The sequence below is a fragment of the Phoca vitulina genome, unplaced genomic scaffold, assembly GCF_004348235.1.
Source record: "Phoca vitulina isolate PV1807 unplaced genomic scaffold, GSC_HSeal_1.0 scaffold36, whole genome shotgun sequence".
Lineage (NCBI taxonomy): Eukaryota > Metazoa > Chordata > Mammalia > Carnivora > Phocidae > Phoca > Phoca vitulina.
This window is the reverse complement of record NW_022589739.1, coordinates 7949712-7975937: the sequence shown is the minus strand read 5'-3', so window position 1 is coordinate 7975937 and position 26226 is coordinate 7949712. Positions and strand designations below refer to the sequence as shown.

General features: G+C 38.6%; 1 protein-coding gene across 2 annotated transcripts in view; it reads right to left on the bottom strand.

Moving 5' to 3' along the window:
* Positions 1-26226, bottom strand: part of DENND5A (DENN domain containing 5A) — a 102415-nt gene that overhangs the window by 16901 nt on the left and 59288 nt on the right. For both annotated transcript variants that reach the window (XM_032427393.1, XM_032427394.1), the window contains 7 exons: positions 20475-20792; positions 19048-19263; positions 18307-18541; positions 10882-11032; positions 10106-10199; positions 7749-7880; positions 3422-3574 (listed from right to left, as the gene is read on the bottom strand). In XM_032427393.1, coding sequence (XP_032283284.1) covers positions 3422-3574; positions 7749-7880; positions 10106-10199; positions 10882-11032; positions 18307-18541; positions 19048-19263; positions 20475-20792 — 1299 coding nt within the window. The remainder of the gene's footprint in view (positions 1-3421; positions 3575-7748; positions 7881-10105; positions 10200-10881; positions 11033-18306; positions 18542-19047; positions 19264-20474; positions 20793-26226) is intronic.

The window sequence follows — 26226 nt, the reverse complement described above, 5'->3', positions numbered from 1 at the left end:
CATGCATCCCTGAGGGTACTAACACCCTGCCAAAAAGCACACACCCTTGCTTCCCTCTGCTGACAATGTCAGTGCTTCACTTTTCATGCTCCAAATGCAGGATCCAGAACAAAATGGACCCCATTATTTTGTATTGGTTTCTCACTAAACAAGTAGCCTCTATCTATCCAAACTGAGAAGAGACTCAAATGGGCTCCAAAAAATATTCCTCCCATGCTATGGGAATTTTTGCAGAATATGGCTGCAAAGCCTCAGAGGACAGGTTTAGAACATGTGATGATAGGTATTATTTCTTAAAATGTAGGAGAAGGCTCACTAGCTCTCTAGAAATTTTTATGGCAAACATTAAAGTTTGGTGGGGCATACCAAAAAGCTAAAGAGCTCAATTTTAAGTGTCAGGCTCACTCAACTTAAAGGAAAATGATAAAATGATGATGTATATTCTACTCATTTGTTATACAGAAAAGGAAAAAAACAAATTCTTCATGTAGAGCCTAACATAATAGCCACCATATGTTATAAACCTACCACATGCCAGGTATTTATTTTTATTACATCTAATTATCATAACCCTCAAAGGTAGATTTGATTAATTCCTATAGTATGGATAAAGAAAATGAGATTCAAAAATCACAAGTTACTGGAAGTCATCCAGCAGAACTAGGATTCAAATCCCAGTCTTTCTGACTCCAAAGCCCATAGTACTGCTATTATACTAGAGGATTCTCAAATTTTAGGGAGGTGATACACAATTTTTAGCATTAAAAAAATTTATTAACCACACTGTTGTTTATAATACTGAAAAATCAGAAATAACCTAAATAACTAGTAATAAAGGATTGATTCAAACATGGAAAACGTATACAATGGATACAGTAACTAAAACTGAAATCTGAGAAGAGTAGTAATAATGACAAACATTTACAGAGCACATCCCAAATTCCAGGCTCTGAGTTTAGTGCTTCACCTAAACTACCTTAGCAAATCCTCACAAGAATCCTATGGAGGTGGGTACTTTAAAAAGTCCAGCATATACAAGATGAAAGAGAAGCTTAGAAAAACCACAAATCTTGATCAGTTTCATGAAGTTATTAAGCAGGAATCAAACCCAGGTCTATCTGATCCATAGTCTGAGCTCTTAAATACCTACTACAGTATCACCTAAAAATTAGTTAAGGACATGGAAAAAAATACGAGGTAAAAAAAGCAAGTTACAAAACATTATGTACAGTATGATCCCATCTAGATTTTTAAAGTTTTACTGAGATATAATTCACATTACCATAAAATTCACACTTACAAAGTATACGATTTTGTTACAAAAAAAAAAAATCTGGTTTTTAGTACGTTCACAGAGTTGTACAACCATCATCACTACCTAATTTTAGAACATTGTCATCACCCAAGGGGCGCCTGGGTGGCTCAGTTGGTGAAGTGACTGCCTTCGGCTCGGGTCATGATCCTGGAGTCCCTGGATCGAGTCCTGCATCAGGCTCCCTGCTCGGCGGGGAGTCTGCTTCTCCCTCTAACCCTCTCATGCTCTATCTCGTTCTCTCTCTCAAATAAATAAATAAAATCTTTAAAAAAAAACAAAACAAAACATTGTCATCACCCAAAAAGAAACCCCATACCCATTATCAGTCACTCCCTAATCTCCTTCGCTCCCATTTCTGATATCCCCTCATCTGCTTTCTGTCTATGGATTTGCCTATTCTGGACATTTTATATAAATGGGATCATATAATATGTGGTCTTTTGTGACTGGCTTCTTTCACTTAGTATGTTGAGCCGTGTATCATCCCTCATTCCTTTTACTGCTGAATTATATTCTATTGTATAGATATCCACAATTTAGTGTATCTATTCATCAACTGATGGACATTTGGGCTGTTCTATTTCTGGCCTATTAGGAATAATGCTGCTATGAACATTTGTGTAAATGTTTTTATACAAACATATGTTTCCATTTATCTTGAGTACATAGCTAAAAGTGGACTCACTGTGTCATATAACACTATGTTTAACACTCTGAGGAACTGCCAGACTATGCTCCAAAATGGCTGCACTGTTTTACATTCCCACCAGCAATGTGTGAAGGTTCTAATTTCTCCAGATCCTTACTAAACTTGTTACTGTCTGTCTTTTTTATTTTAGTTATCTTAGTGGATGTGAAAAAGTATCTCATTGTGGTTGGATTTTTAAATATCCATGGTATGTGGGTACAATGTGCACAGAAAAATGTTTTGAAGGACAGATATGGTAGACTGTCTCTATACCCATGACAATGGCACTCCAGAAGGGCAGAGATCGGGACGCCTGGGTGGCTCAGTCGTTAAGCATCTGCCTTCAGCTCAGGTCATGGTCAAGCCCCACATCGGGCTCCCTGCTTGGCGGGAAGCCTGCTTCTCCCTCTCCCACTCCCCCTGCTGTGTTCCCTCTCTCGCTGTGTCTCTCTCTGTCAAATAAATAAAATCTTAAAAAAAGAAATTAGAAGGGCAGAGATCTTGGTCTGTTTTGTTCACTAACAAACAAGTGCCTGGCACACTGTCAGCCCTCAATAAATACTTGCTGGATACTTACATGTTTTTCTAATTTATCCATATTAAAACTGTTTTTTTTTTTTTTAAAGCTTACTTTAGAGAGAGAGAGAACACGAGTGGGGAGAGGGGCAGAGGGAGAGAATCTCAAGCAGACCCCGTGCTGAGTGCAGAGCCCATTGCAGGGCTCAATCTCCATGAGATCTCATGGAGCACGACCCATGAGATCATGACCTGAGCTGAAATCACGAGTCGGACACTTAACCGACTGCGCCACCCAGGCGCCCCTAAAACTGTTTTTGAAAAGATTTCATGTTCTCTTCAAATTTAAAAATGCATAAAAGTAAAAGTTGTCCATCTTGACTAGCTATTCCAAAGAGAGTATTCTGAAATAAGGAAATTCTCTGGTATCAAGCAGTAACAATCAAACTTACTCAATTTCCTGCAGTCCTTTCTCAAATCTTTAGACAGTTAAGCTATCTGTATATAAAAGAAATGTTAATGACAGAACTTTTTCCACTGGAAATGTACAATTAGTGAAGGACCCTTAGAGTACTTATGAGCTCCAAGTTCTTTCTTTTGTGTCCCATCTCCAGACCAGGGCCAGCTGCCAAAAAGGATCTATCAATCTGGCCTTTAGATCTATTTACAATAAGGAAGATGCCACTCTAAAAATGTCTAACACACAGATTCATGAAGCATATTTTTTAAAGAAAATAGTTTGGATCACATTTATTTACTTATTTATTTGTTTAGCTATTTCAAGTCTCACCCCACACATGGCATGCACCATTTTTCAAAGCCAGCCAGCTGGAAGAGTGTGGGAAAGCTAGTAAGTTAAAAGAGAAAGTTTGCTCAGCAGGGAGAGTCTAGACATTCCTTACCTGCTTTACTTGTAGCCCATGACTCCAGATCCTCTCTAGGAGGTCACAAAGGCTGGCAATCAAGGTGTTCTCCTCCACCCCTGTGATGTTCACCTCCCCGTGCCCTAGTTCCACAGCCTCTCGGCCCATCTTCTCCACCAGCATCCTCTTGGTCTACAAGGAATCAGTCAGTAGGATTAGATGACCACAGTGAGCAGGATCACATGCAACTAGAGAGAGCGGTGGTGACCCCTACAGCACATCTGCTGGGCTGGGAAGGACAAGATAAGTAAGACCTAGAGACATAAAATATATTTATTCCCCATCATATAGGTCAGGTCATGGTGGAGTGCATTCTTTAAAAGTTCAGTTACAGGGGCGCCTGGTTGGCCCAGTCATTAAGCATCTGCCTTTGGCTCGGGTCATGATCCCAGGGTCCTGGGATCAAGCCCCGCATCGGGCTCCCTGCTCAGCAGGAAGCCTGCTTCTCCCTCTCCCACTCCCCCTGCTTGTGTTCCCTTTCTCACTGTGTCTCTGTCAAATAAATAAATAAATATAATCTTTTAAAAAAAATAAAAGTTCAGTTACAAAGATAAGAACACAGCAATCACTGTATGACCATGAGCAAGTGATACCATCACTCTGGATTAATTTTTTGCATTTATGAGATGAAAGAGTTGAATAAAACCCTTTGGTCACAGTCACTTCCGACATTCTCTGTTTCTCATTGTTTAACTGATCTTACCAAACAAACCTGCAAGCATTTAAGGTTAGAAATACATCTGACATACCTGTCAAGGGGATCAAAATTAAGGACAAATAATTTACTTTTGTTTTTCTTTCTTCCAAGATTTTATTTAAATTCAAGTTAGTTCACATACAGTATAGTATTAGTTTCAGGGGTAGAATTTAGTGATTCATCAGTTGCATATAACACCCAGTGCTCATTACCTCAAGTGCCCTCCTTAAAGCCCATCACCCAACTACCCCATCCTCCCACCCATCTGCCCTCCAGCAACCCTCAGTTTGTTCCCTATAGTTAAGAGTCTCTCATGGTTTGCCTCCCCCGTCTTTATCTTATTTTATTTTTCCCTCCCTTCCCCTATGTTCATCTGTTTTGTTTCTTAAATTCCACATGAGTGAAATCATATATTTGTCTTTCTCTGACTTATTTCATTTAGCATAATACCCTCTAGTTCCATCCACGTTGTTGCAAATGGCTGAGTAATATTCCATTGTACATATATACACATCTTTTTTTTTCCCAAGATTTTATTTATTTTTTTTGTCAGAGAGACAGAGACACAGACAGAGCACCAGCAGGGGGAGCGGCAAGCAGAGGGAGAAGCAGGCTCCCCACTGAGCAAGGAGTGCAATATGGGACTATGACTTGAGCCGAAGGCAGACACTTAACTGACTGAGCCACCCAGGCGTCCCATCACTTTATTTTTTTTAATTTATTTTATCTTTTATTTTTTATTCTAAGTCCAGTGTAATTAACATACAGTGTTATATTAGTTTCAGGTGTACAATATAGTGATTCAATAGTTCCATATATTACTCAGTGCTCATCAAGAAAAAGTGTACTCTTAATCCCCTTCATCTATTTCACCCATCCACCCTCCCACCTCCCCTCTGGCAACGATCAGTTTGTTCTCTACAGTTAAGAGTCTGTTTTTCTGGGCACCCAGGTGGCTCAGTCGTTAAGCGTCTGCCTTCGGCTCAGGTTGTGATCCCAGGGCCCTGGGATCGAGCCCCACATCGGGCTCCCTGCTAGGCGGGAAGCCTGCTTCCCCCTCTCCCCCTGCTTGTATTCCCTCTCTCACTGTGTCTCTCTCTGTCAAATAAATAAATAAAATCTTTAAAAAAAAAAAAAGAGTCTGTTTTTCGGTTTGTCTCTTTTCTTTGTTCGTTTCTTTCTTAAGTTCAGCATAAGAGTGAAATCATATGGTATTTGTCTTTCTCTGACTGACTTATTTCACTTAGCATAATACCCTCCAGATCCATCCATGTTGTTGCAAATAGCAAGATTTCATTCTCTTTTCTAAGTAATCTTCCTATACATATACACCACTTCTTTTTTATCCATTCATCAATCGATGGACACTTGGGCTGCTTCCATAATTCGGCTATTGTAAATAATGCTACTATAAACATAGGGGTATATATATCTTTTTGAATTAGTGTTTTTGTATTCTTTGAGTAAATACCCAGTAGTACAATTGCTGGAACATAGGGCTGTCCTATTTTTAATTTTTTGAGGAACCCGCATACTATTTTCCACAGTGGCTGCACCAGTTTGCATTCTTACCAACAGTGCACAAGGGGTCCTTTTTCTCTACCATCCTTGTCAACACTTGTTGTTTCTTGTGTTTTTGATTTTAGCTATTCCAACAGGTATGAGGTGATATCTCACTGTGGTTTTGATTTGCATTTCATTGATGATGACCATCTTTTCATGTGTCTGTTGGCCAGCTGTATGTCTTCTTTGGAGAAATGTCTGTTCATGTCTTCTGCCCATTTTTAATTGGATTATTTGTTTTACTGGTGTTGAGTTGTGTAAGTTCTTTATATATTTGGGACACTAACCCTTTATCAGATACGTCATTTGAAAATATCTTCTCCCATTCAGTAGGTTGCCTTTTTTTAGTTTTGTTAATTATTTCTTTTGCTGTGCAGAAGCTTTTTATTTTGATGTAGTCCCAATAGCTTATCAAGAGACATATCTAGAAAGATGTTGCTATGGCCAGTGTCAGAGAAATTACTGCCTGTGCTCTCTTCTAAGATTTTTATGGTTTCAGGTCTCACATTTAGATCCTTAATCCACTTTGAGTTTATTTTTGTGTATGGTGTAAGAAAGTGGTCTAGTTTCATTCTTTTGCGTGTAGCTGTCCAGTTTTCCCAACACCATTTGTTGAAACTGTCTTTTTCCCATTGCATATTCCTGCCTCCTTTGTCAATAATTGACCAAATAGGGCGCCTGGGTGGCTCAGTCGTTAAGCGTCTGCCTTCGGCTCAGGTCATGATCCCAGGGTCCTGGGATCGAGCCCCACATCAGGCTCCCTGCTCTGCAGGAAGCCTGCTTCTCCCTCTCCCACTCCCCCTGCTTGTGTTCCTGCTCTCGCTATCTTTCTCTCTGTCAAATAAATAAATAAAATCTTTAAAAAAATAAATAAATAAAAATAATTGACCAAATGATCTTGGGTTTATTTCTGGACTCTATTCTGTTCCACTGATCTAAGTGTCTATTTTTAAACATAGCACCTATTAACAATAGATTATTGTGCACTTTAAAATATGTTAAGAGAATAGATCTCATGTTAAGTATACTTACCACAAAAAAAACAAAACCCACAAAATAACATAAGGAAATTTTTGGAAGTGACAGATCTGTGTAGCGATAGATTGATTATGGTGATAGTATCATGGGTGTATGCATACGTCCAACTTGTCAAAATGTGTACATTAAAATATGTGTGTAGAGGGCGCCTGGGTGGCTCAGTCGTTAAGCGTCTGCCTTCGGCTCAGGTCACGGTCTCAGGGTCCTGGGATCGAGTCCCGCATCAGGCTCCCTGCTCGGCGGGAAGCCTGCTTCTCCCTCTCCCACTCCCCCTGCTTGTGTTCCCTCTCTCGCTGTCTCTCGCTCTCTCAAATAAATAAATGAAATCTTTAAAAATAAATAAATAAATAAAAATAAAATATGTGTGTAGGGACACCTGGGTGGCTCAGTCGGTTAAGCTACCCACTCTTGATCTCAGCTCAGGTCTTGATCTCAGGGTCATGAGTAGGTGTGGAGTCTACTTAAAAAAAAAATATGTGTAATTTTTTGTATATCAAGTATACCTCAATAAAGCTTAAAAACATTACTATCTGTAGAATTGAAAAAACATCCAAACAATAAGTTTAAACTGAACAACACACTTCGGCCTGGCACATAATTGGCACCCAGTAAATTCTTGTGTCTAGATAATGATACTACTGCTATCAAATTAAAACAGAGAGGCAAAAACATTTTCATGTGTGTAAGATTAATGTGTTGAAGACAATTCAACTACAAGGATTTCATGTAAGTAATGTAAGATGTCTAAAATTGAAAACTACATCCATCTCTCAGTTTTAAAAAATACATATTAAATTAATATCAAGCAAAGTGTGCCTGCTCTCCAGTAATGGTATATTTATTTAAAACAAATACACCTAATTCCAAGTTAACAGGATCTTAAAATCAGTACTATCCCATTATATTAACAATATTTTTAAAGCCAAGGAAGAGCGGTCAGAGCCCAGATGTGGTCTCCCCTTGGCCGCCAAGGAAAAGAGCACACATTCACGAGCAACCATAGCTCACCTTGTTGCGGCATTCCTTGAGCAGGCCCTCTACAAACTTCCAGTTGGTCTGAGCAATCACTGATGGGGACAGGTTGGACAGTTTGGGCTGGCGGATGGTACTGCCCATATTCCTGGCTTCCTGGATGTACTTCTACAGCAAACAGAAAAATCAAAGGCTGTTTGGATCCATGCACACAAACCACAGTGACCAGTACTAATGAGAGCCTGAAGAGGGCACTACTATCACCCCACACTTTCTTACTGCCTCTTTCTTACGCTTACAGTTGGAGGTGGAAAGCTTAAAATGCAATTCTTGCAGCAAAAAGAAAAACTAAGACAATATGATAAGTTTTCTCTGATGTAAGGCATTTCATGAGTACCGTAATTACCTTTGCTTTAATGATATGAGAGGTAAAGAGCACATGGCTAACACATAGCTAACACATGGCTGCAGCATGTATAGCTCAGTGTACAAACCCACTCAAATTTCAAAGTACTAATGAGAAACTCATTTTCCCCACCATGCTGCGAGGAGTTTAACTCTTCCGCCCATATCAAATTATCAAATTGCTAAATTAGGGCCTGGAAAATAAGAGTGCACATTCAAAACAACAACTGCATCTTCTGTTTTTCTACAATGTGCTGGTGATTCTCCATATGCTATTTGTTTTAACACAGAGCTCACATCAATTCAGTGAACTGCGCACTGACATCCTATCAGCAGCGCAAGTTCGCAACCAGTATTTTTACCCTAGACTTTCCAGTAGTACAATTCTGTCCATTCTATCTTCTGGTCCTCAATCTGCCCCTCCTACCAACCCCCAAGGTTAGGCTTCAATTCCTTCACCTGGACTACTGCTACCTGCCTCCTAGTTTGTTACCTACCTCCTCTCCTGTACCTCTTTACTCCAAAGTATTCTGTCCACAGCCTCCGTTACACAACAACTACCAAGCGTTTGCTCCTCCATTTCTTCTACTTGAATGCTCTTATTTGTCTCTCACAATCCCATCATCCTTTGAGGCTTAAAGAGATGATGGCTCCCTCGGTCTTATTTGAATACTATGCCAGGTAGAACTGAGCTCTGATCATCAGAGATCAAACACTGACTTGCCTCTCATATGGCCCTTTCCAAAGACTATTCTACTAAAGTTATTTGTGTATCTGACTTTGTTCCCTTAATAAACTGGTATTCCCTGAGGACAAGCCTACCTCCCCTGTCATCTTTTTATTTCAGAGTGCTTACTACAGTGATTTGACCAAAAAAACATGCTCAATAAACACTGCTAAAAAAAGTAATATGGAGGTGAGGTGGAAGACCCAGGGGACACTTCTAAAATAACACCAATACCCCAAATCCCTTATGCCACCTTCATAAAAAGTCTAAGCACAATCATATTCTTTAAATCAGCAGTTAAAAATTCATAACCATACCCTGCAATTCTAATTTATTCCTTTAAAAAACAGCAAAGACAAAATGGTATTTGTTTTCCCATTCACTGAGGTGCCAGACACATTTGAAAACAGTATGCTTTAACAGGTTTTAAATGTATAAAATGTAAATTGCAGGGTCTTTTCTCAAAGAGAAGTTCCTGAAATGGGACTCTGAAGGTGAAGCTCCATTTTCACAACTTCTCTGCAACTAAGTAAGGCAGGGTCTCCATCCTGAGGTTTAGAACTAGAAACTTCACTGGGAACAAGTTACAGTAGAGCTAAGAAACTCAGCTGGTAAACTCAGGAGGTCAATTCAGGAATCCCTAATCCCCAGGCACCTGATGATAACATTCTTCTCTTTTGTACCTCTAAGAAAAAAAGTCAAGATTACCCGATTTAAATTAAGATACATAAAAAATAGAAGAAAAGCTCCCTACTCCCCAGTTTCAGAGATTCACAGTATTAACTCAAGTCCAGCTTTTCTTCCTTCTCACTCTAACAGAATTAACTTCTTTACTACCATACTACACACACAAAAAGCCTCACAAATTTTAAAAGTATTCTCCCAAATTTCAGACTCTTATCTTCTGAGGTTCCTATCACACTCCCCAGAGATCATACATGACTGAGTACTGAAAGGACAGTGAAAGGCTCTCTTCTTAAGCAGCACATCATTCCTAATGGGGCTACAAACAGGGTGTGGCTCAGGGAGAGGATCTACATGGTTAATAGTCAGCTGTCACTTGCAGAACATCGTACATTCTGGATTTGTCATAACCAAGGCCCAGTATCAGGTATCAGGAACTAACCCTAGTATTAACCCTTCTTTATGGGGAGAGGTCATTGCTAAGACATTTGAATTAGATCAGAGGCCAAGGAAATGGGAAAGAGGAGAGTATAAAATAGTCATAGTGTCACTGTCTGTCACTCTTAAGGTGTCTTACCTCTCTCTGGTCATTATCTAAACGCAGGTGTTCTGTGTGCTGCTTCTGCCGATCTTTCCGCCTCCACTGGGCAGGGGCATTCCTTTTTGTCCACCTGACAGAATCCAAGCAGGCAAATTATGAACATCGCACTAAAAAAGTAAAGTCAAGTTACTGACAGGAGAGAACCTGGACATCTAGGGAACAACACTGGGCATGGAAAAACCACCAAAAGTCACCAGAGATAGCTCAGAGACCTTGAAGAAAAGGAGCTTAGACCTCAGTGACTAGGCAAGAGAAACTCCTCAGGGAACACAGACATAGCTCTCTTAAAACATGTACAAAAACACGTCATATGCAGACCCAAAACTATACTCATTCAACTTTGTCTGGGCTTTGATACACTCATCTCCAAAAGTAACTAAAAAAGAGCAACCCTGCTAAAGTAATTACTTTAAGTTCAGACTCCAATTATTTCAATTACCACTTACTGAAAATACAATGCTAGCTAGGTATGGTATGGAATTTAGCTGAGAGACTGCAACCTATCTGCAGCCTGGCTTTCTGCAGCTTCTGGGCATGTGGAGCTATCCCAATTTGCAGAGTAGAGACAGGAATTAATTATACTTTGTCACCGTATTCTTGTTCAAACAAGTGAACAACCTGACAGTCTGGGTCTTTTCCATATTTGCTTTACAAAATTCCAGGAGTCTTCTATCAGCTCAGGCCCAGATACTAGATAGCCCTCACCACCTTGGTTAGGGAGCTGGATCAGGGAATCCCTGGGGTTGACTCACTTGTTGCTGGCTGGCCCAGTGGAAAGTACATCAGACTGCAACTTAGGGAAAAAGCCCGGCTCATACTTCCCTTGCCCAATCTTCATGTCAAGTAAATGGGGGTGAATCGCAGTATGGTCAATTTTTGCCAGACGCAGTTCAATTGCTTTCTCTGGATGAGAACAACAAAAATAAGTCAAATATTTTTTTTAAATATACCATATTTTAGGCCATAAAATAAGTCTCAATACATTTAAGATCATTTGAATCATACAAAATATGTCCTCTGACCACAATAATCAATAATAACATCTTAAAACTAAGTAACACACTTCTATATAAAACTCATGGGTCAAAAAGAAATCAAAAGAGAAATAAAGTTTCCTGAAACTGAATAAAGATGAAAACACAAAATATCAGCATATGTCATTAAAATATTACTCAAAAGGAGATTTACAGCACTAAATACCTATTTTAGAAAAGGAAAGTCTCAAACTAATGACCTCAGCTTCCACCTTAAGAAACCAGAAAAAGACAAGGAAATTAAATCCAGAGCAAATACAAGAAAGGAAAAAATAAAGGCCAGAATAAAATCAATGAAACAGCAAACGGAGAAAATTAAAAATCCAAACAGTAGTTCTTTCAGAAGATCAGTAAAACTAATAAAAAAAGTCTGGTCAGGATAAAAAGTAAAAGACACAAATGAACATTATCAGGAATGAGGTGACATTGCTACAGATTCTACGGATATTAATACAGGAATATTCAAATAATTTAATGTCAACAAATTTAACAACAGGTTAGATGGAGAAATTCCTTGAAAAACACAAACTGCAAAAGCTCATTTAAGAAGAAACAGATATGAATAGCCTTATATCTATTTTAAAAATTGAATCTGTAGTTTATTTATTTTATTTTTTTAGTAGGCTCCACACCCAGTGTAGGGCTTAAACGCACAGCCTTGAGATTAAGAGTCACTTGCTCTACTGACTGAGCCAGCCACAGATCCCTGAATCTGTAATTCAAAACCTTCCCACAAAAAACTCCAGGCCCAGATGGCTTCACTGATGAATTCTGCCAAACATCCAAAGAAGAAATAGTATCAGTTACACAAGCTCTCAAGGAAACTGAAGAGGAAAGAATACTTGCCAACTTATTCTTTGAAGCTAGCATTATCCTAATACCAAATCAGACCAAAATATTACCAAAAAAAACTATGAACCAATATCCCTCATGAACATAGATGCAAAAATCCTAAACAAATTTTTTGTAAATCTAATCCAATAATATACAAAAAGGATAATACATCATGACCAAATACAGTTTATTTCAGGAATTCAAGTTGATTTACACATTCAAAAATCAATGAATGTCGTCATTCACCAAATTAAAAAACTAAATCTAATAACCGTATAATTACCTCAACAGATGCAGAAAAAGCATCTGACAAAATACAACATCCACTTCTGATAAAAATTCTCAACAAACTAGTAACAGAAACAAATATCGATCTAATAAAAGATATTCACTGAGGGGCACCTGGGTGGCTCAGTCAGTCGAGCATCCAACTCTTGATTTCAGTTCACGTCATGAACTCAGGGTAGCGAGACTGAGCCCCATGTTGGGTTCCGTGCTCAGTGGGGAGTCTGCTCGAGATTCTCTCTCTCCCTCTCCCTCTGCCCCTTCCCCTCCATGTGCTTGCTTGCTTTCTCTCTCAAAATAAATAAATAAATCTTAAAAAAAAAAAAGATATCCACTGAAAAACCTACAGCTAACATCATACTTAATGGTGAATGCTTTCCCCTAAAATCAGGAATAAGACAACAATGTCCACTATCACCACGTCTATTTGACACTGTAGTAAAGGTTCTAGCCAGTGCAATATGGTTAAGATAAAGAAAAGACATCTGGATTGAAAAGGAAAAAGTAAAACTATCACTATTTGCAGGTAATAGGATTATGTAGAAAAATCTGCTAGAATGTACAAAAAACTACTAGAAATAATATAGTACGGCTGTAGGGCACATATCAATATACAGAACTTGTATTTCTAAATATTAGCAATGAACAATCAGAAATTAAAATACCAAAAAATATGACATACTTAAAAGACAAATCTGACAAAAGATAGGCAAAACTTGCACAGTGAAAACTATATAACACTGCTGAGAGAAACTAAAGAAGACCTAAATGACCTAAATGAATGGAGAGATATGCCATGTCCACGGATCAGAAAACTCAATAACGTTAAGGTGTCAAATCTCCCTAAATATATCTATAGATTCAAGGCAATTTCAATCAAAATCTCAGAAGGTTATTTGTGAAAATTGGTAAGCTGATCCTATATATATATGAAATACAAAGAACCCAGAATAGTCAAAGCAACTTTGAAAAAGAAGAATAAAGTCGGAGGACTAACATTACCTGACTTCAAGATTTCATATAAAGCTACAGTAATCCAGACAATGTGGTACTGATGTAAATGGAGACTAAAAGATTAATGAAACAGAACAGAGAATCCAGAAATAGACCCACATGTATATAGATCACGGATATTTTGACAAAGGTTAGAAGGCAATTCACTGGAGAAAGGATAGTCCTTGCTGGCTAATGGAATATAATTTAAAAAAAAAAAAAAAAAAGGATATTCTTTTCAACATGTGATGCTGGAACAAGTGGATATCCACATGGAAAAAATGACCTTGGATCCTTAGCTTACACTATCTATAAAAATTAACTTGAAATGGATCATAGGCCCAAATATAAAGCCTGAAAACATAAAACTTCTAGAAAGAGATATAGAGAAAAGAAAATCTATCTGTGACCTTGGTTAAGCAAAAATTTCTTACATATAATACCAAAAGTATAATCCATTTTCTCCCTAAGGATTTTATTTTTAAGTAATCTCTACACCCAACATGGGGCTCAAACTCACAACCCTGAGATCAAGAATCTCATGCTCTACCAACTGAGCCAGCCAGGCACCCCATTTTTTTTAAAGATTTGATCCATTTTTTAAAAAACTGATAATTCAGTCCTCTTCAAAATTTAAAATGTTGTTCTTAAAAAACCACTGTTAAGAGAACAAAAAGACAAGCCATAGAGTAGGGTCAATAAATGTAAATCATATATCTGATAAAGGACTTGTATCCAGAATATATAAACAACTTTCAAAACTCAAAAAACAAACAAACAAAAAAAAACCCAAAAAGGTGGGGGGGGGAGACACTTCACCGGAAAAGATGAAATGAATGAATGGCAAATAAGCAGACGGAAAAATGTTCAACATCATTTGTCATCAGGAACACCCAAATCAAAACCACAATGAGGTATTACTACAAACCTAGTAGAATGGCTAAAATGGAAAAGACTGACCATACTCAATGTTGGCAACAATGTAGAGTAACTATAACTGTTATACACTAGTGGGAATATAAAATGTACAACCAGCCACTTTGAAAGACAATTTGTCAGTTTCTTTAAAAAAGTCAACATACAAATATCACATGATCCAGTCATTCCACTCCTAGGTATTTATGCAAGGGAAAGGAAAACATGTAAACAAATGTTCATAGCCCAAATGCCTACCAACTGGTAAATAAACAAACTTCAGTAATATCCATACAATGGAATACTACTCAGCAATAAAGGGAATATGAATGAACCTCAAAATAATTATGCAGAGTAAAAGAAGCCAAACTAAAAAACAACAACAACAAAAACATACTGTGTGATTCCATTTATATAAACTTCTAGAAAATGAAAACTCTATAGTAGCAGAAATCATAGCACTGGTTGCCTCAGGATTTGGGGAGAGAATGGGGAGGGGACAGGTTGGAGGTATTACAAAAGGCCATGAGAGAACTTTTGAGGGTGATGGGTGTATTTGCTTGTTCTTGATATAAATTTAAACATATATCAAAATTTTAAGTATGTGCAGTTTTCTTATATGTCAATTATACTTCAGAAAAAAAAATTTAAAGATTTTATTTATTTATTTATGAGAGAGAGAGAGTGCACAAGCAGGGGGAGCGGCAGGCAATGAGAGAAGCAGGCTCCCCGCTGAGCAGGGAGCCTGCTGAACTCAATCCCAGGATCATGACCTGAGCAGAAGGCAGACGCTTAACCGACTGAGTCACCCAGCTGTGCCCAGAAAAATATTTTCTTAATATTTTATGTATTTATTTGAGAGAGAGAGAGAGCACAAGCTGAGGGGAAGGTTAGAGGGAGAGGGAGAAGGAAAAGCAGACTCCCTGATGAGCGGGGAGCCCAGCCTGGGGCTCGATCCCAGGATCCCGAGATCACGACCTGAGCCGAAGTCAAACACTCAACCAACTGAGCCACCCAGGCACCCCTAAACTTCAAAAATTTTAAAGAATAAGGCAGGTCCCCACCTGTGAGCACAGTGAGCCCTGAAGGGTTCATAACCTGGACCAATCTGTGGGAGCCTGCCTACAGGTTGGGAGGAGGAACAGGCTCATGTGCACTTTGTTTCTCACCACACCTCCAGCCCTCATATTTGTAGCACCTCTAGATTGGTGTGAGTCATGAGCCAAGCCGGCCAATTAAAAAAAAAAAAAATTAAAGAGTATGAACAAAAAAAGCTGGTAACCCTCTTGGTATTTCCTAGAGTCATATAAAAACATCTCAGCCTTTGGGTCTTGATGTTATCCTAGGTCAAGCCACCTTCTCATTTTGGGCCTTCCTCACTTCTTCCCACCCTTACTCTCATTCAACAGAACTTATTCAGTGTCTAAAATGTGCCAGGTGCTATTCTAGGCCCTGCAGATACAATGGTGAATCAAAGGAACATCTTTATCTATAAAATTAGTGGGTTAGAACAATTGATTGCCATCAAGATCCCTTTTTTTTTTTTTTTTAAAGATTTTATTTATTTATTTGACAGAGAGAGACACAGCGAGAGAGGGAACACAAGCAGGGGGAGTGGGAGAGGGAGAAGCAGGCTTCCCACCGAGCAGGGAGCCCAATGTGGGGCTTGATCCCAGGACCCTGAGATCACGACCTGAGCCGAAGGCAGACGCTTAACGGCTGAGCCACCCAGGCGCCCCAAGATCCCTTTTAAATGTAACATTTTAAAAGATCTCCAAAAAGACCCTTTTAGCTAACTGAACATAATAATAAAAAATTTAAAAATAAAAATTTTAAGAAAAAAAAAATCCTTTTAGTTATGTTTTTACCATTTTCCAATCAGATTGCTTCAAGAAGTTGAGGTGTGAGATGTGAGATGGGGTGAGGTGACTGAACTAGTCCTCCAGGCTAGGGATCTGAGACCAGTGGCAAGAACCCTGCTCTCGCATATTTGGAGTACATCTCTCTAGGGCATACCTAAAATATTGCCATTATTCCTAAGAGCAGAGCACAGAGTTGCCGAAGGGTCTGTGACACCCATTTTTCTGAAATGAGTCATACAAATGAGGGTTAGGTGACCCTCCTTCCATATCCTAAACCCCACATTCTAACAAGCCCATAAGAACATGTGCTCTGGCCACAACTGAGACCAGAGTAATTTAAATCCATATGCTGCAGTGCTTGGTGTTCAACAAATGGATTACAGATGGGCTGAGAATTGATTGCCTAGACCCCTGCGGCAGATGGGCAAGGCCTCAAGTGACTAGAGCTTCTCATTTTATAGCCTCTAGCTATACGCAAACTCCTCCCTTTATTTCAGTGAATCATATACAAATATTATCATTTTCAAGTGTAACACAACATGAAAAGATTGGGAAGTCCTGATTTAAACTGATGGCTTGGGAGACATTTCTCTAACCCGACACTCTTTAAAAAAAATCTCCATCAAACTTCCCAGGACCAAAATCTTAGGCAGGGTTCAGGAATACAAAGCCTGATGTGTTCCAGGAGGCAGGCATGACTATGTTAGAGTAATCCACTTGCATAGGCAACATGTCCTCATGTCATCTTAATGAAAAGCCTGGAACAAGAGTTGAAAGGTAAAGAGAGAAGGCTAGAGAACATAAGTTTGACAAAGAAAGGACTCTGTCCAAATTGTCACCAGTTTTGGGGCGCCTGGGTGGCTCAGTCGGTTAAGTATCCGACTCTTGATTTCAGCTCCGGTCAGGATCTCAGAGTCATGAGACTGAGTCCCACATCAGGTTCCATGCTCAGTGCAGAGTCTGCTTGTGATTCTTTCCCCCTCCCACTCCCTACCCCCTCTGCTCTTCCTCACACTCCTGTGCATGCACTCACACACTCATTCTCTCTCTCAAATAAAATCTAAAAAAAATTTTTTTAAATTGTCACCAGTTTCATCTTCAAAACCTAGAAAAATGCCTGGCACATTCATTCACCCAGTAAATATCTGTTGAACACTTACTGTATGTTGAGCATGTAACAGGTATTATACAATTTGGTAAATGAATGAACAAAATATACAAAAAGGCTCCAGCAAGGACATTGAACAACCCACAAGGAAGTGAACATACTACTTAACGTGACAGCTCAAATGAGACTATTCTCTAGCTAAGCTGATCTAGATAGGGCCTCTGTGAACAAAAAGTTCTTTTCGATCACGCACGTAGCAAACAACTTTTAACATCTATATGTGTTAGGCCAATACTAGCAGATTAGGGGCAGGAAAATGAGTATATAGTCTCTGCTCTTAAATTTTCCCCTGATAATAAAAGCTCAAACTAATAGAGATTATAGAGAAGAGGCAAGAACAAAGCACCACAGGAGCACAGAGGGGGAATCCACGGACTCAGCCTGAGGTCCTCAGAGGAAAAGACATTTCACCTAAGTTTTTGTGGCAAATACTGTCAAGTGCCTAATCATAACTCATTCACCCCTTCTTTCTTGCTAATAGGGCCCTGATATTGTTCAGGGTAACATTACACCCAGTTCAATACTCACTTTCACAGCCTCCCTTGCACTTAAGGGTGGTCATATAACATGGTCATGGCCTATGAGACAACAGAAGTTATTGGGAATTTCCGGGAAAGCTTTAGTTTTCTGATACAAGAGGGAAAATACCACTGGTATCAACCTTCCCCTCTTCTTGCCCTGAATGTGAACATAAAAAGCCTCTTGTAACCATGAGGCAACAAGTATGAATATAAAAGTCAATATGTTAAGGATAACTGAGTGAAAAGATAGAATTTCAGTTCTTAATTACACTGTTGAGCAACTGAGCCAACACCAAAACCACTAATTCTGCATTTCTTACTAATTTGAGAAAAATAACCCCCATCCGTCTAACCCAAAGCTGATTAAATTCTCTATTACTTATAGCAGGATCCACTCCTAACTGACACAGTGTGAAAGGAGAAGAAGTTTGCCAGGCAAAAAAAGGGGGAGGCTATGGGAGTAATTTACACAAAAGCAGAAACAGGGAGAGAAGCTGGCATGTTTAGGCACAGGGACACCTCAGTGACATAATCCAAGGCAAGGACAGCACCAAGAAGGCCTCACCTGCTTCATCCACAGTGGTGCACTTCTGGTACATGGATGTGCGGAGAGTAGGTGTCCGAACATTCAACAGCCTGATTTTGTCTACTCGGGAATCAAATACCCGGAGCACAGGGTCTTTATCATCATCGTCATGACACATGATTTTGTTGTCAATGAAAGAAGCAAACATCTGGGTCTCTAGGAACCTTGAGAGGAAGGGCAGATATGGCTCAGGCTGGTCTGACAGAAAAGAGGCCTGGTGGGACCAAAAGGAAACACAGTCATTGACAGGGAAGAGCGAAGCAGGTATATCAGCCTTAACCAGCAAAGGCAACACACCCAAGGGATCCAGTAGGTTAATTTTTCTCTGAAGTTTCCCAGGTCTTTATGAAAAGCAAACAGCAAAATCTCTTCATCATTTTGTTTTTTTTTTAACACTCATATAATTTCAAACATCCTGAAACTTTGACACACTAGCCCAAACTTACTCAGGTAACCTACTGTGGCAACCGATCTTCCCAGAATCCTGATGCTCAACCTGCATGTGCACCTTAGCCTAAGAGAGCTCTCAGACTCAAGGTAAATCACCTGATGGTAATAACCAGGACTCTGTTCTAAAGCAAGATCTTATATTTCATCAACATCACAAGGATTATGAACTTGTTTCCAGCATACAATGCAAGAAAACTCATCTTCAGTTAAATATCCAAGAGGGTCTGGCATGTTCTCATTCCTCACCACCTCTCCAGCAGGATTACTCACTTTATCAAAGTTTTGCATCTGCTCCCTGTTGGTAAACCAGGACTCCTTATCCTGGCTGGGCTGAATGACAAACACCTCATAGTCTGCAAACATCTGAGTGAAACGATTTGCAAAAACTTCGCGGATCTGAATGTTTAGCTGGTAAATCCTGAGTTCTTCCTCATCACACTGAACCTTCAGATCCTTATTGCTGCTGGGGTCTTCACGCACTTCCAGCTACAGAAAAAGAAAAAACAGCTGAAAATATAACCTTTTTCTTTATCCCAAAAAAATGCAACTCATCTGTCCCCCACCTCCTCCTACCTTCCCCGCACCTTCCCCCAACAGTGGTCATTACTTTGCAGAAAATGGAGAAAAGAAACAAAAGAAAAAAAATGAAAGGAATTTTGACACACACAAGAGAAAAATGAGGGTGTTGGCACTTGCAGGTACCCAGGAACTCAATGATAGTAGAAATAAGATCATTATGGGCAGAGATTCAGCAATAGAGGAAAAGCTGCCACTTATCTCAAGGGTCAGGGAAAGGAGGAAATCTGGAAAGTCAATGAGAAAATGATAATGCAAAGCAACAAAGTCAGACTCTGGCTCTCCCTTCATCTCTTTGATTTTCTCCCCCACATCACTGATCTTATCTATCTCCCTAAGAATTTCTCCTTACTGTGTCTGTTTTAACCTCTCTAAATATTCCTCTGCTCCTCTTTAGCCATGATTTTTAAAAAATATCTGCTTTCCTAACTAAATAGAACAGGAAAATGAAATGTTTCACACTTTACTAAAAAAAACAGCCCAACAAAATGATTACATTGGCCCATTCTGCTTATATGTAATTTACAAAAATAACTTAACAGTGAGAATGGGGGAGTGTGAAGAAATGGGTAAAAAAACTACAGAAAGCTGATAGTCTCATCAAAGTCGGGAGATGGAAAGCTAACTTCAGCCTAGAAAGCGCATAGGACTAGCATTCAGGAGGACCAGGATCTAGCCTCTGCTCAGTCACATACTAGACACTTAATCTTGGGCTCTCTTAGCCTTGGTTTCTTGAGCTATAAAACAGTGTTAACAATACCTGCTCTGCATGCTGTAGGTTGCCGTGAAACTCACAGGGCAATGGATTTGGAAGAGGTCTGAATACAAAGATTACCACTGTCCTCCCTCCAAGTCACTCTGCTACAGTGTTCACAAAGAATGACAGCAAGCTCTCCTTGATGCTCAGGTGAGAAGCTATCCAAATTTAGATTTAAATAGCATTTCCTAAGATAATGTTTGCCAGAGCTGAATCCAGAGTCTCCCATCCAAGAGCATTCTTCCAAGGCTCACAAATAAGCCTTGCCCTGGACTAGGTGCTTTCTTATCTCACACTATAATTTCACCAGGACAGCCCCCTCGTACAGACCAAACCTGTCAAAAATTCATATACAGCATCTTACCTTTTCCAGGCTCACCCCAGTCCTCTTGACCAAGGCCTGCAACCGGGCAATAGTTTCATTCTCCTTGAGGAGCTCATAGGAATGCAAAGGGGAGCCTGCGATGTTCCCATTCCTCTTGTCAGAGACAAGCTCAGAGGCCCGGAGCCTCTTCAGCTTGGAGGCACTCTCGCTGCAATGAAGGTTCCCTTCAGGGGGAATGCCAAATGCCATGAGAATCTCAGAGACTTCCTGGACAAACTCCAGCTTGTTGGGAAACTGAGGCAGGTCCTCTGGCAGCTCAATGAAGTGGTTGTCAATGTCCACAAAGCAGAGGTTAGCCTGGCAACCAAAACAGGATGCGTGTGAACAACTCCAGAGCATTGAGAGCATTAGGAAGGAAGAAGGTTTAGAAAGGATAATGAACAAGAGAGAGAAGAGGAAAGATCTGAAATTGGCATGTATGAGATACAATATAAAGAAATGGGGCTCAGGAAGGAAATTGACCTAAGTTCCAATCTTCCCCTGCCACTTTCTCGGGAAAGTTACTTAACGTTTCTGATTCAGTGTCCTCAGTTATAAAATGGAAATAAAGAGATAAAAACAGTTATCTTAGAGAGTGTTAAGGATTCTGTGATGACACAGATATTGAGCACCTAGCACAAAAGTCACACATATAGTAAATGCTCATAAAATGTTTGTTGAATTCATGAATTCTTATAGTAGTAAAGAGAACACCAGGAGTGAGTCAGAAAGTCTAGGTTCCAGGTCTGACTCCAGCACGGTATCTCCCTATATGACCCTGAGCATACCATTATCCCTTTTGAGCCTTAGTTTTAATCTGTTAAGATTTGGTGGCTGGTCTTAATTATTTCTGTGCTTTGTTCTGGCTTTGAGGTTGCTTCTGAAAGGATGTACAGAGACAGCACTGTCATACACTGCTGGTGAGGCAGGTAGTATTGATTAACAAAGAAAAACTTGGCAATATCTATCTACCCTTATTTTACAGACAAAACTGTTACAGAGAGGTTAAGTAACTTGTTCAAAGTCACACAGCTAGTAAGTAGAACTGGGATTTGAACTGAGCTAGCCTGACTTTAGACATACGCTCAAACTCTTAACCCTCTGCGCTCTTCTCCTTAGAGGTCCCTACACATTTCTTGTTCAATTTAATTTAAATATTTTATAACTCCTGTCCCTATTGGTATTTCCTTATAGCTATAAATTAGAAAAGCCTTTTAAAAAATATATTTATCTTATAACCATGAGCCTGTCTAGCCAAGACAACTATCATTTCCTTCACTGCAGCACATTATTATATGCTTAAGAGTGTTTCTGTTTCAAGATGAAACCAGAGAGGGAGACAAACCATAAGAGACTCTTAATCTTAGGAAACAAATTGAGGGTTGCTGGAAGGGAGGGGGGTGGGGGGATGGGTAACTGGGTGATGGACATTGGGGAGGGTATGTGTTGTAATGAGTACTGGGTTATTATGTAAGACTGATGAATCACAGACCTGAACCCCTGAAACAAATAATACATTATATGTTAATTAAAAAAAAAAAAGTTTGAGAACCACTGATCTAAAAAAAGGGATCTGAAATTTGCTGAATGAATTAAACATAATACAGAAATTAAAAAAAGAGCGTTTCTGTTTTATGTCCTTTAACAGATGAATGGATAAAGATACACACACACACACACACACACACACACACATATACACACAATGGAATGTTACTCAGCCATCAAAAAGAATGAAATCTTGCCATTTGCAACGACATGGATGGAACTAGAGGGCATCATGCTAAGTGAAATAAGTCAGTCAGAGAAAGACAAATACTGTGATTTCACTCATATGTGGAATTTAAGAAACAAAACAGATGAATATAGGGGAAGGGAAGGAAAAGAAAAAGAAAGTAAGATGAAAACAGAGAGGGAGACCACAAAAGACTCTTAACTCTAGGAAACAAACAGGGTTGCTGGAGGGGAGGTGGATGGGGAGATGGGGTAACTGGGTGATGGGCATTAAGGAGGGCACCTGATGGCATGAGCACTGGGTGTTATATGCAACTGATGAATCACTAAATTCTACCTCTGAAACTTAAAAAAAAAGTGTTTCTGTTTTGTTCATATAACAGAAATGATAATGTTACCTATGCCATAAATTTGAGGATTATGAGACAATAACTGTTCAGGCCCATAGTACATAACAAATGCTAATTAACATTGTTATTATTACTGTGGAAGATAAAAACTTCAATGAATGGATATCATATATAACAATAATATTAGATAGGAAAATTTCACATTGAAAAGATGCTAATAATCACCCTACTTATTTGTAAATTTAATGTAAATTTTTTTCAAAATTCCAGAAAGATTTTTTTTTTGAAGGGAGTGTCTGATGAATTAATTCTGAATCTTGCCTGAAAGAATAAAATAGCCAAAAAATTTTTGAGAAAACACATGCCTTACTGGATTCTAATATAAACATAAAATAATAATCTGTTGGAAAAGAAGAGTCTTGAACAGACCCATGTATGTGGATGGATCATTCAATAAATGTTTTCGGGACAAACGGCTATACATTTAGAAATGTTAAAATAGAATACCATAAATAAATCTGAGATAGATTGAAGATTTAAATATAAAAAATAAAGCCACTCTATTTTCTTAAAAAGAGTATCTTTTAGAGATAGATACTGAATATATTTGATTGACATTAACACTGCTGTGTGAGATTTGTTTAAAAATAATCCAGTAGAGTGAGTGAGGAGAGGGAGGTCAATACAGAAAGAAGAGTAGCCATGAGTTGATGACTATCACAGAATGATGGATGCTAGTCTCTTTACTCTTATACGTAATTCATGTTTTCCATAACAAAAAGTTTAAAAAGTTAAATAAACCCACAATGTATTAACACAACTATAAAAGATCACTGCTCTATGTTAAGGTAGAGTTGGGCTTTCTAAAACTTTATACAAGGCTAAAAACCATAAAGGTAAACACTGCCATAAAAAAATTAAAAGATAAACAATCTAGGCAACAGTATTTGCCATACATAACACAAGGTTAATAGCCAAAGAAAGCACTGAAACAAAAATAATCCACCCAACTGAAAAGTGGGAACTCGTTATGGAAGGCAAACACAGAAGAACTTTCAGTTAATTAACTTCAAATATATGAAAAGATGGGGATGCTTGGGTGGCTCACTCAGTTAAGCTGCTGACTCTTGATTTCGGCTCAGGTCATGATCTCAGGGTCCTGGGATAGAGCCCTGCATGAGGCTCCATGCTCAGGGGGAGTCTGCTTGAGGATTTGCTCTCTCCCTCTCCCTCTGCTCCTGCCCCAACTCACACACACTCTCTCTTGTGCTCTCAAATAAATAAAGCTTTACACACACACACACACACACAGATAAAGTTGTTCAATTTTGCTAATAATCCAAGAAATACAGACAAAATATTTTTTACCTACTGGGTTGGCAAAGATCTACAAGATTTATGAAGTCCAATGCTGGCCAAATTACTAGAAAACAAGTATTTCATACACTGTTATTAGGAATATAAAATGAAAACTTTCTGGGGACAATCTTAAAGACATTTTCTTCCTGGGCAATCCAAAAACTAGAACATTACCAATACTTTATCTACCTATACACTCCTCCCCAATCCCATCCTCCAACCTACACATTCCCATCCCCAGGTAACCACGATCCAGAATTCTCTATTTATTACCTTTTTGCCCTTTGTTTTACAATTTATCACATATATATGCCTTTAAGTGTTTGTTTTTTAAATTTATGAAAGAATTGCCATTCCTTAAGTAGTGTTGTGGTACTGCTATTTTTCTTCACTCAATATGAGGTTCCTAAGATTCTGCCATTTTCTTACATGTAGCTATATGATATCCATTTTCATTCTTGTATAATATTCCGCTGTGTGGATGTAGCACAATTTATTTATTAATTTTCCCATTAAAGGGCATTTAAGTTCTTTCTTCTTTACTGCTTTTACATTTTTACATGTTTTCTTGGACACATGTGCAAGATCTTCTCTTGGCTGTATCCCAGGAGTGGAATTGCTGTGTTGTAAGCTATGCAAACGTTCAACCTTGTAAGATAATGCCTACCTGTGTCCAAAGTGGTTATAAAAATTTACATTTTTATCAGCAAATCTACTGATCAAAATCCTACCACAACTTGGTATCATCAGATTTCTTAAGTTTGCCACTGAAATAGTGCATTTAATTTATACTTGTCTGGTTGCTAGTGAAAAAAATGTGCAATTTTTGTGTAATACTTGTTCATGTCTTTAGCCCATTTTTCTACTGGGCTGCTTATCATCTTACTGGTTTGTACAAGTTCTTTACAATCTCCTGATGCTAATTCTTTGTAGGTTATATGTGTCACATATCTTTTAGTTTTTATCATTTTCCATTTAAGATGTCTCTCTCTTAATTTAAAATATCAAATTTATACTCTGGTTTCTCTTCAGACCATATAAATTTTTTGCCTTTTACTAAAAAATCAAATTTATCAATCTTTTATTTTAGGGATAGTGCTTTCTGTATCTTGTTTATAAAGTCCCTACCCAGAGGTCAGAAATGTACTTACTATCTTTAGAAGATTTAAACTTTTGCTCTTGATGTTTATAACTTCTTAACCCATCTCAAGTTGATTTTGTTATAGTGGAAGGTAGGGATCCTTTTACTTTTTTCCCTTTTACACAAATAATTTTTCCAGCTCCATTATTAAACAGTCCCTCCTTTGGGATAGTACCTCTATTGTATATCAAAGTGCTGATCCACTGATCCTTCTATTTTTACCTGTACCAATAAATAAGTCTTGTAATCTAAAAGAAGAGGTGGGAGGATAACATAAGTCTAGCTAAATATAACTATTCCACAAACTCTCCATCTATTAAAACTGCATGTTTTAACATGTCCATGCATGCATTTATTCAATAAACACTTGCTGCGTGCATAAACTAGTCCATCTACCAATCCACAATAAAAAAAGAGAACTTTCCCATATCTAAGATAAAAAGATTAGAAGAAAAATAGTTTTAAAATTCACTACTTTCTGAATCCAAAGGGGTACATGTACCCCAATGCTTATAGCAGCAATGTCCACAATAGCCAAACTATGCAAAAAGCCCAAATGTCCATCGGCAGATGACTGGATAAAGAAGATGTGGTATATATACACAATTGAATACTACTCAGCCATCAAAAAAAAAAAAAAGAAATCTTGCCATTTGCAACGACGTGGATGGTACTAGAGAGGAAGGGAGAAGAGAGGAAAAAATAAAACAAGACGACGAAATCAGAGAGGGAGACCAACCATAAGAGACTCTTAATCATAGGAAACAAAGTGAGGGTTGCTGGAGGGGAGGATGCTGGGGGGATGGGGTAACTGGGTGCTGGACATTAAGGAGGGCATATGATGTAATGAGCACTGGGTGTTATATAAGACTGATGAATCACTGACCTCCACCTCTGAAACCAGTAATACATTATATGCTAATTAATTGAATTCAAATTCTTAAAAAATGAAAAAAAAATTCACTTTCTAGAGTTCTCCACTGGATAACAAGTTTAAGCCTTGACTAGAAAAAGGGCCAATAAATGTTTAACACCTAAAAATAGGCTTTTTGTTTATCCCTTTAAGATTTTAAAATTATAATTGCTTTCATATCAAGCCATTAAAAAAGATAGTAAAGACAACTAAATCTAGTCATGAAGATCACCTGCCTCATAAGCCCTGGCCACA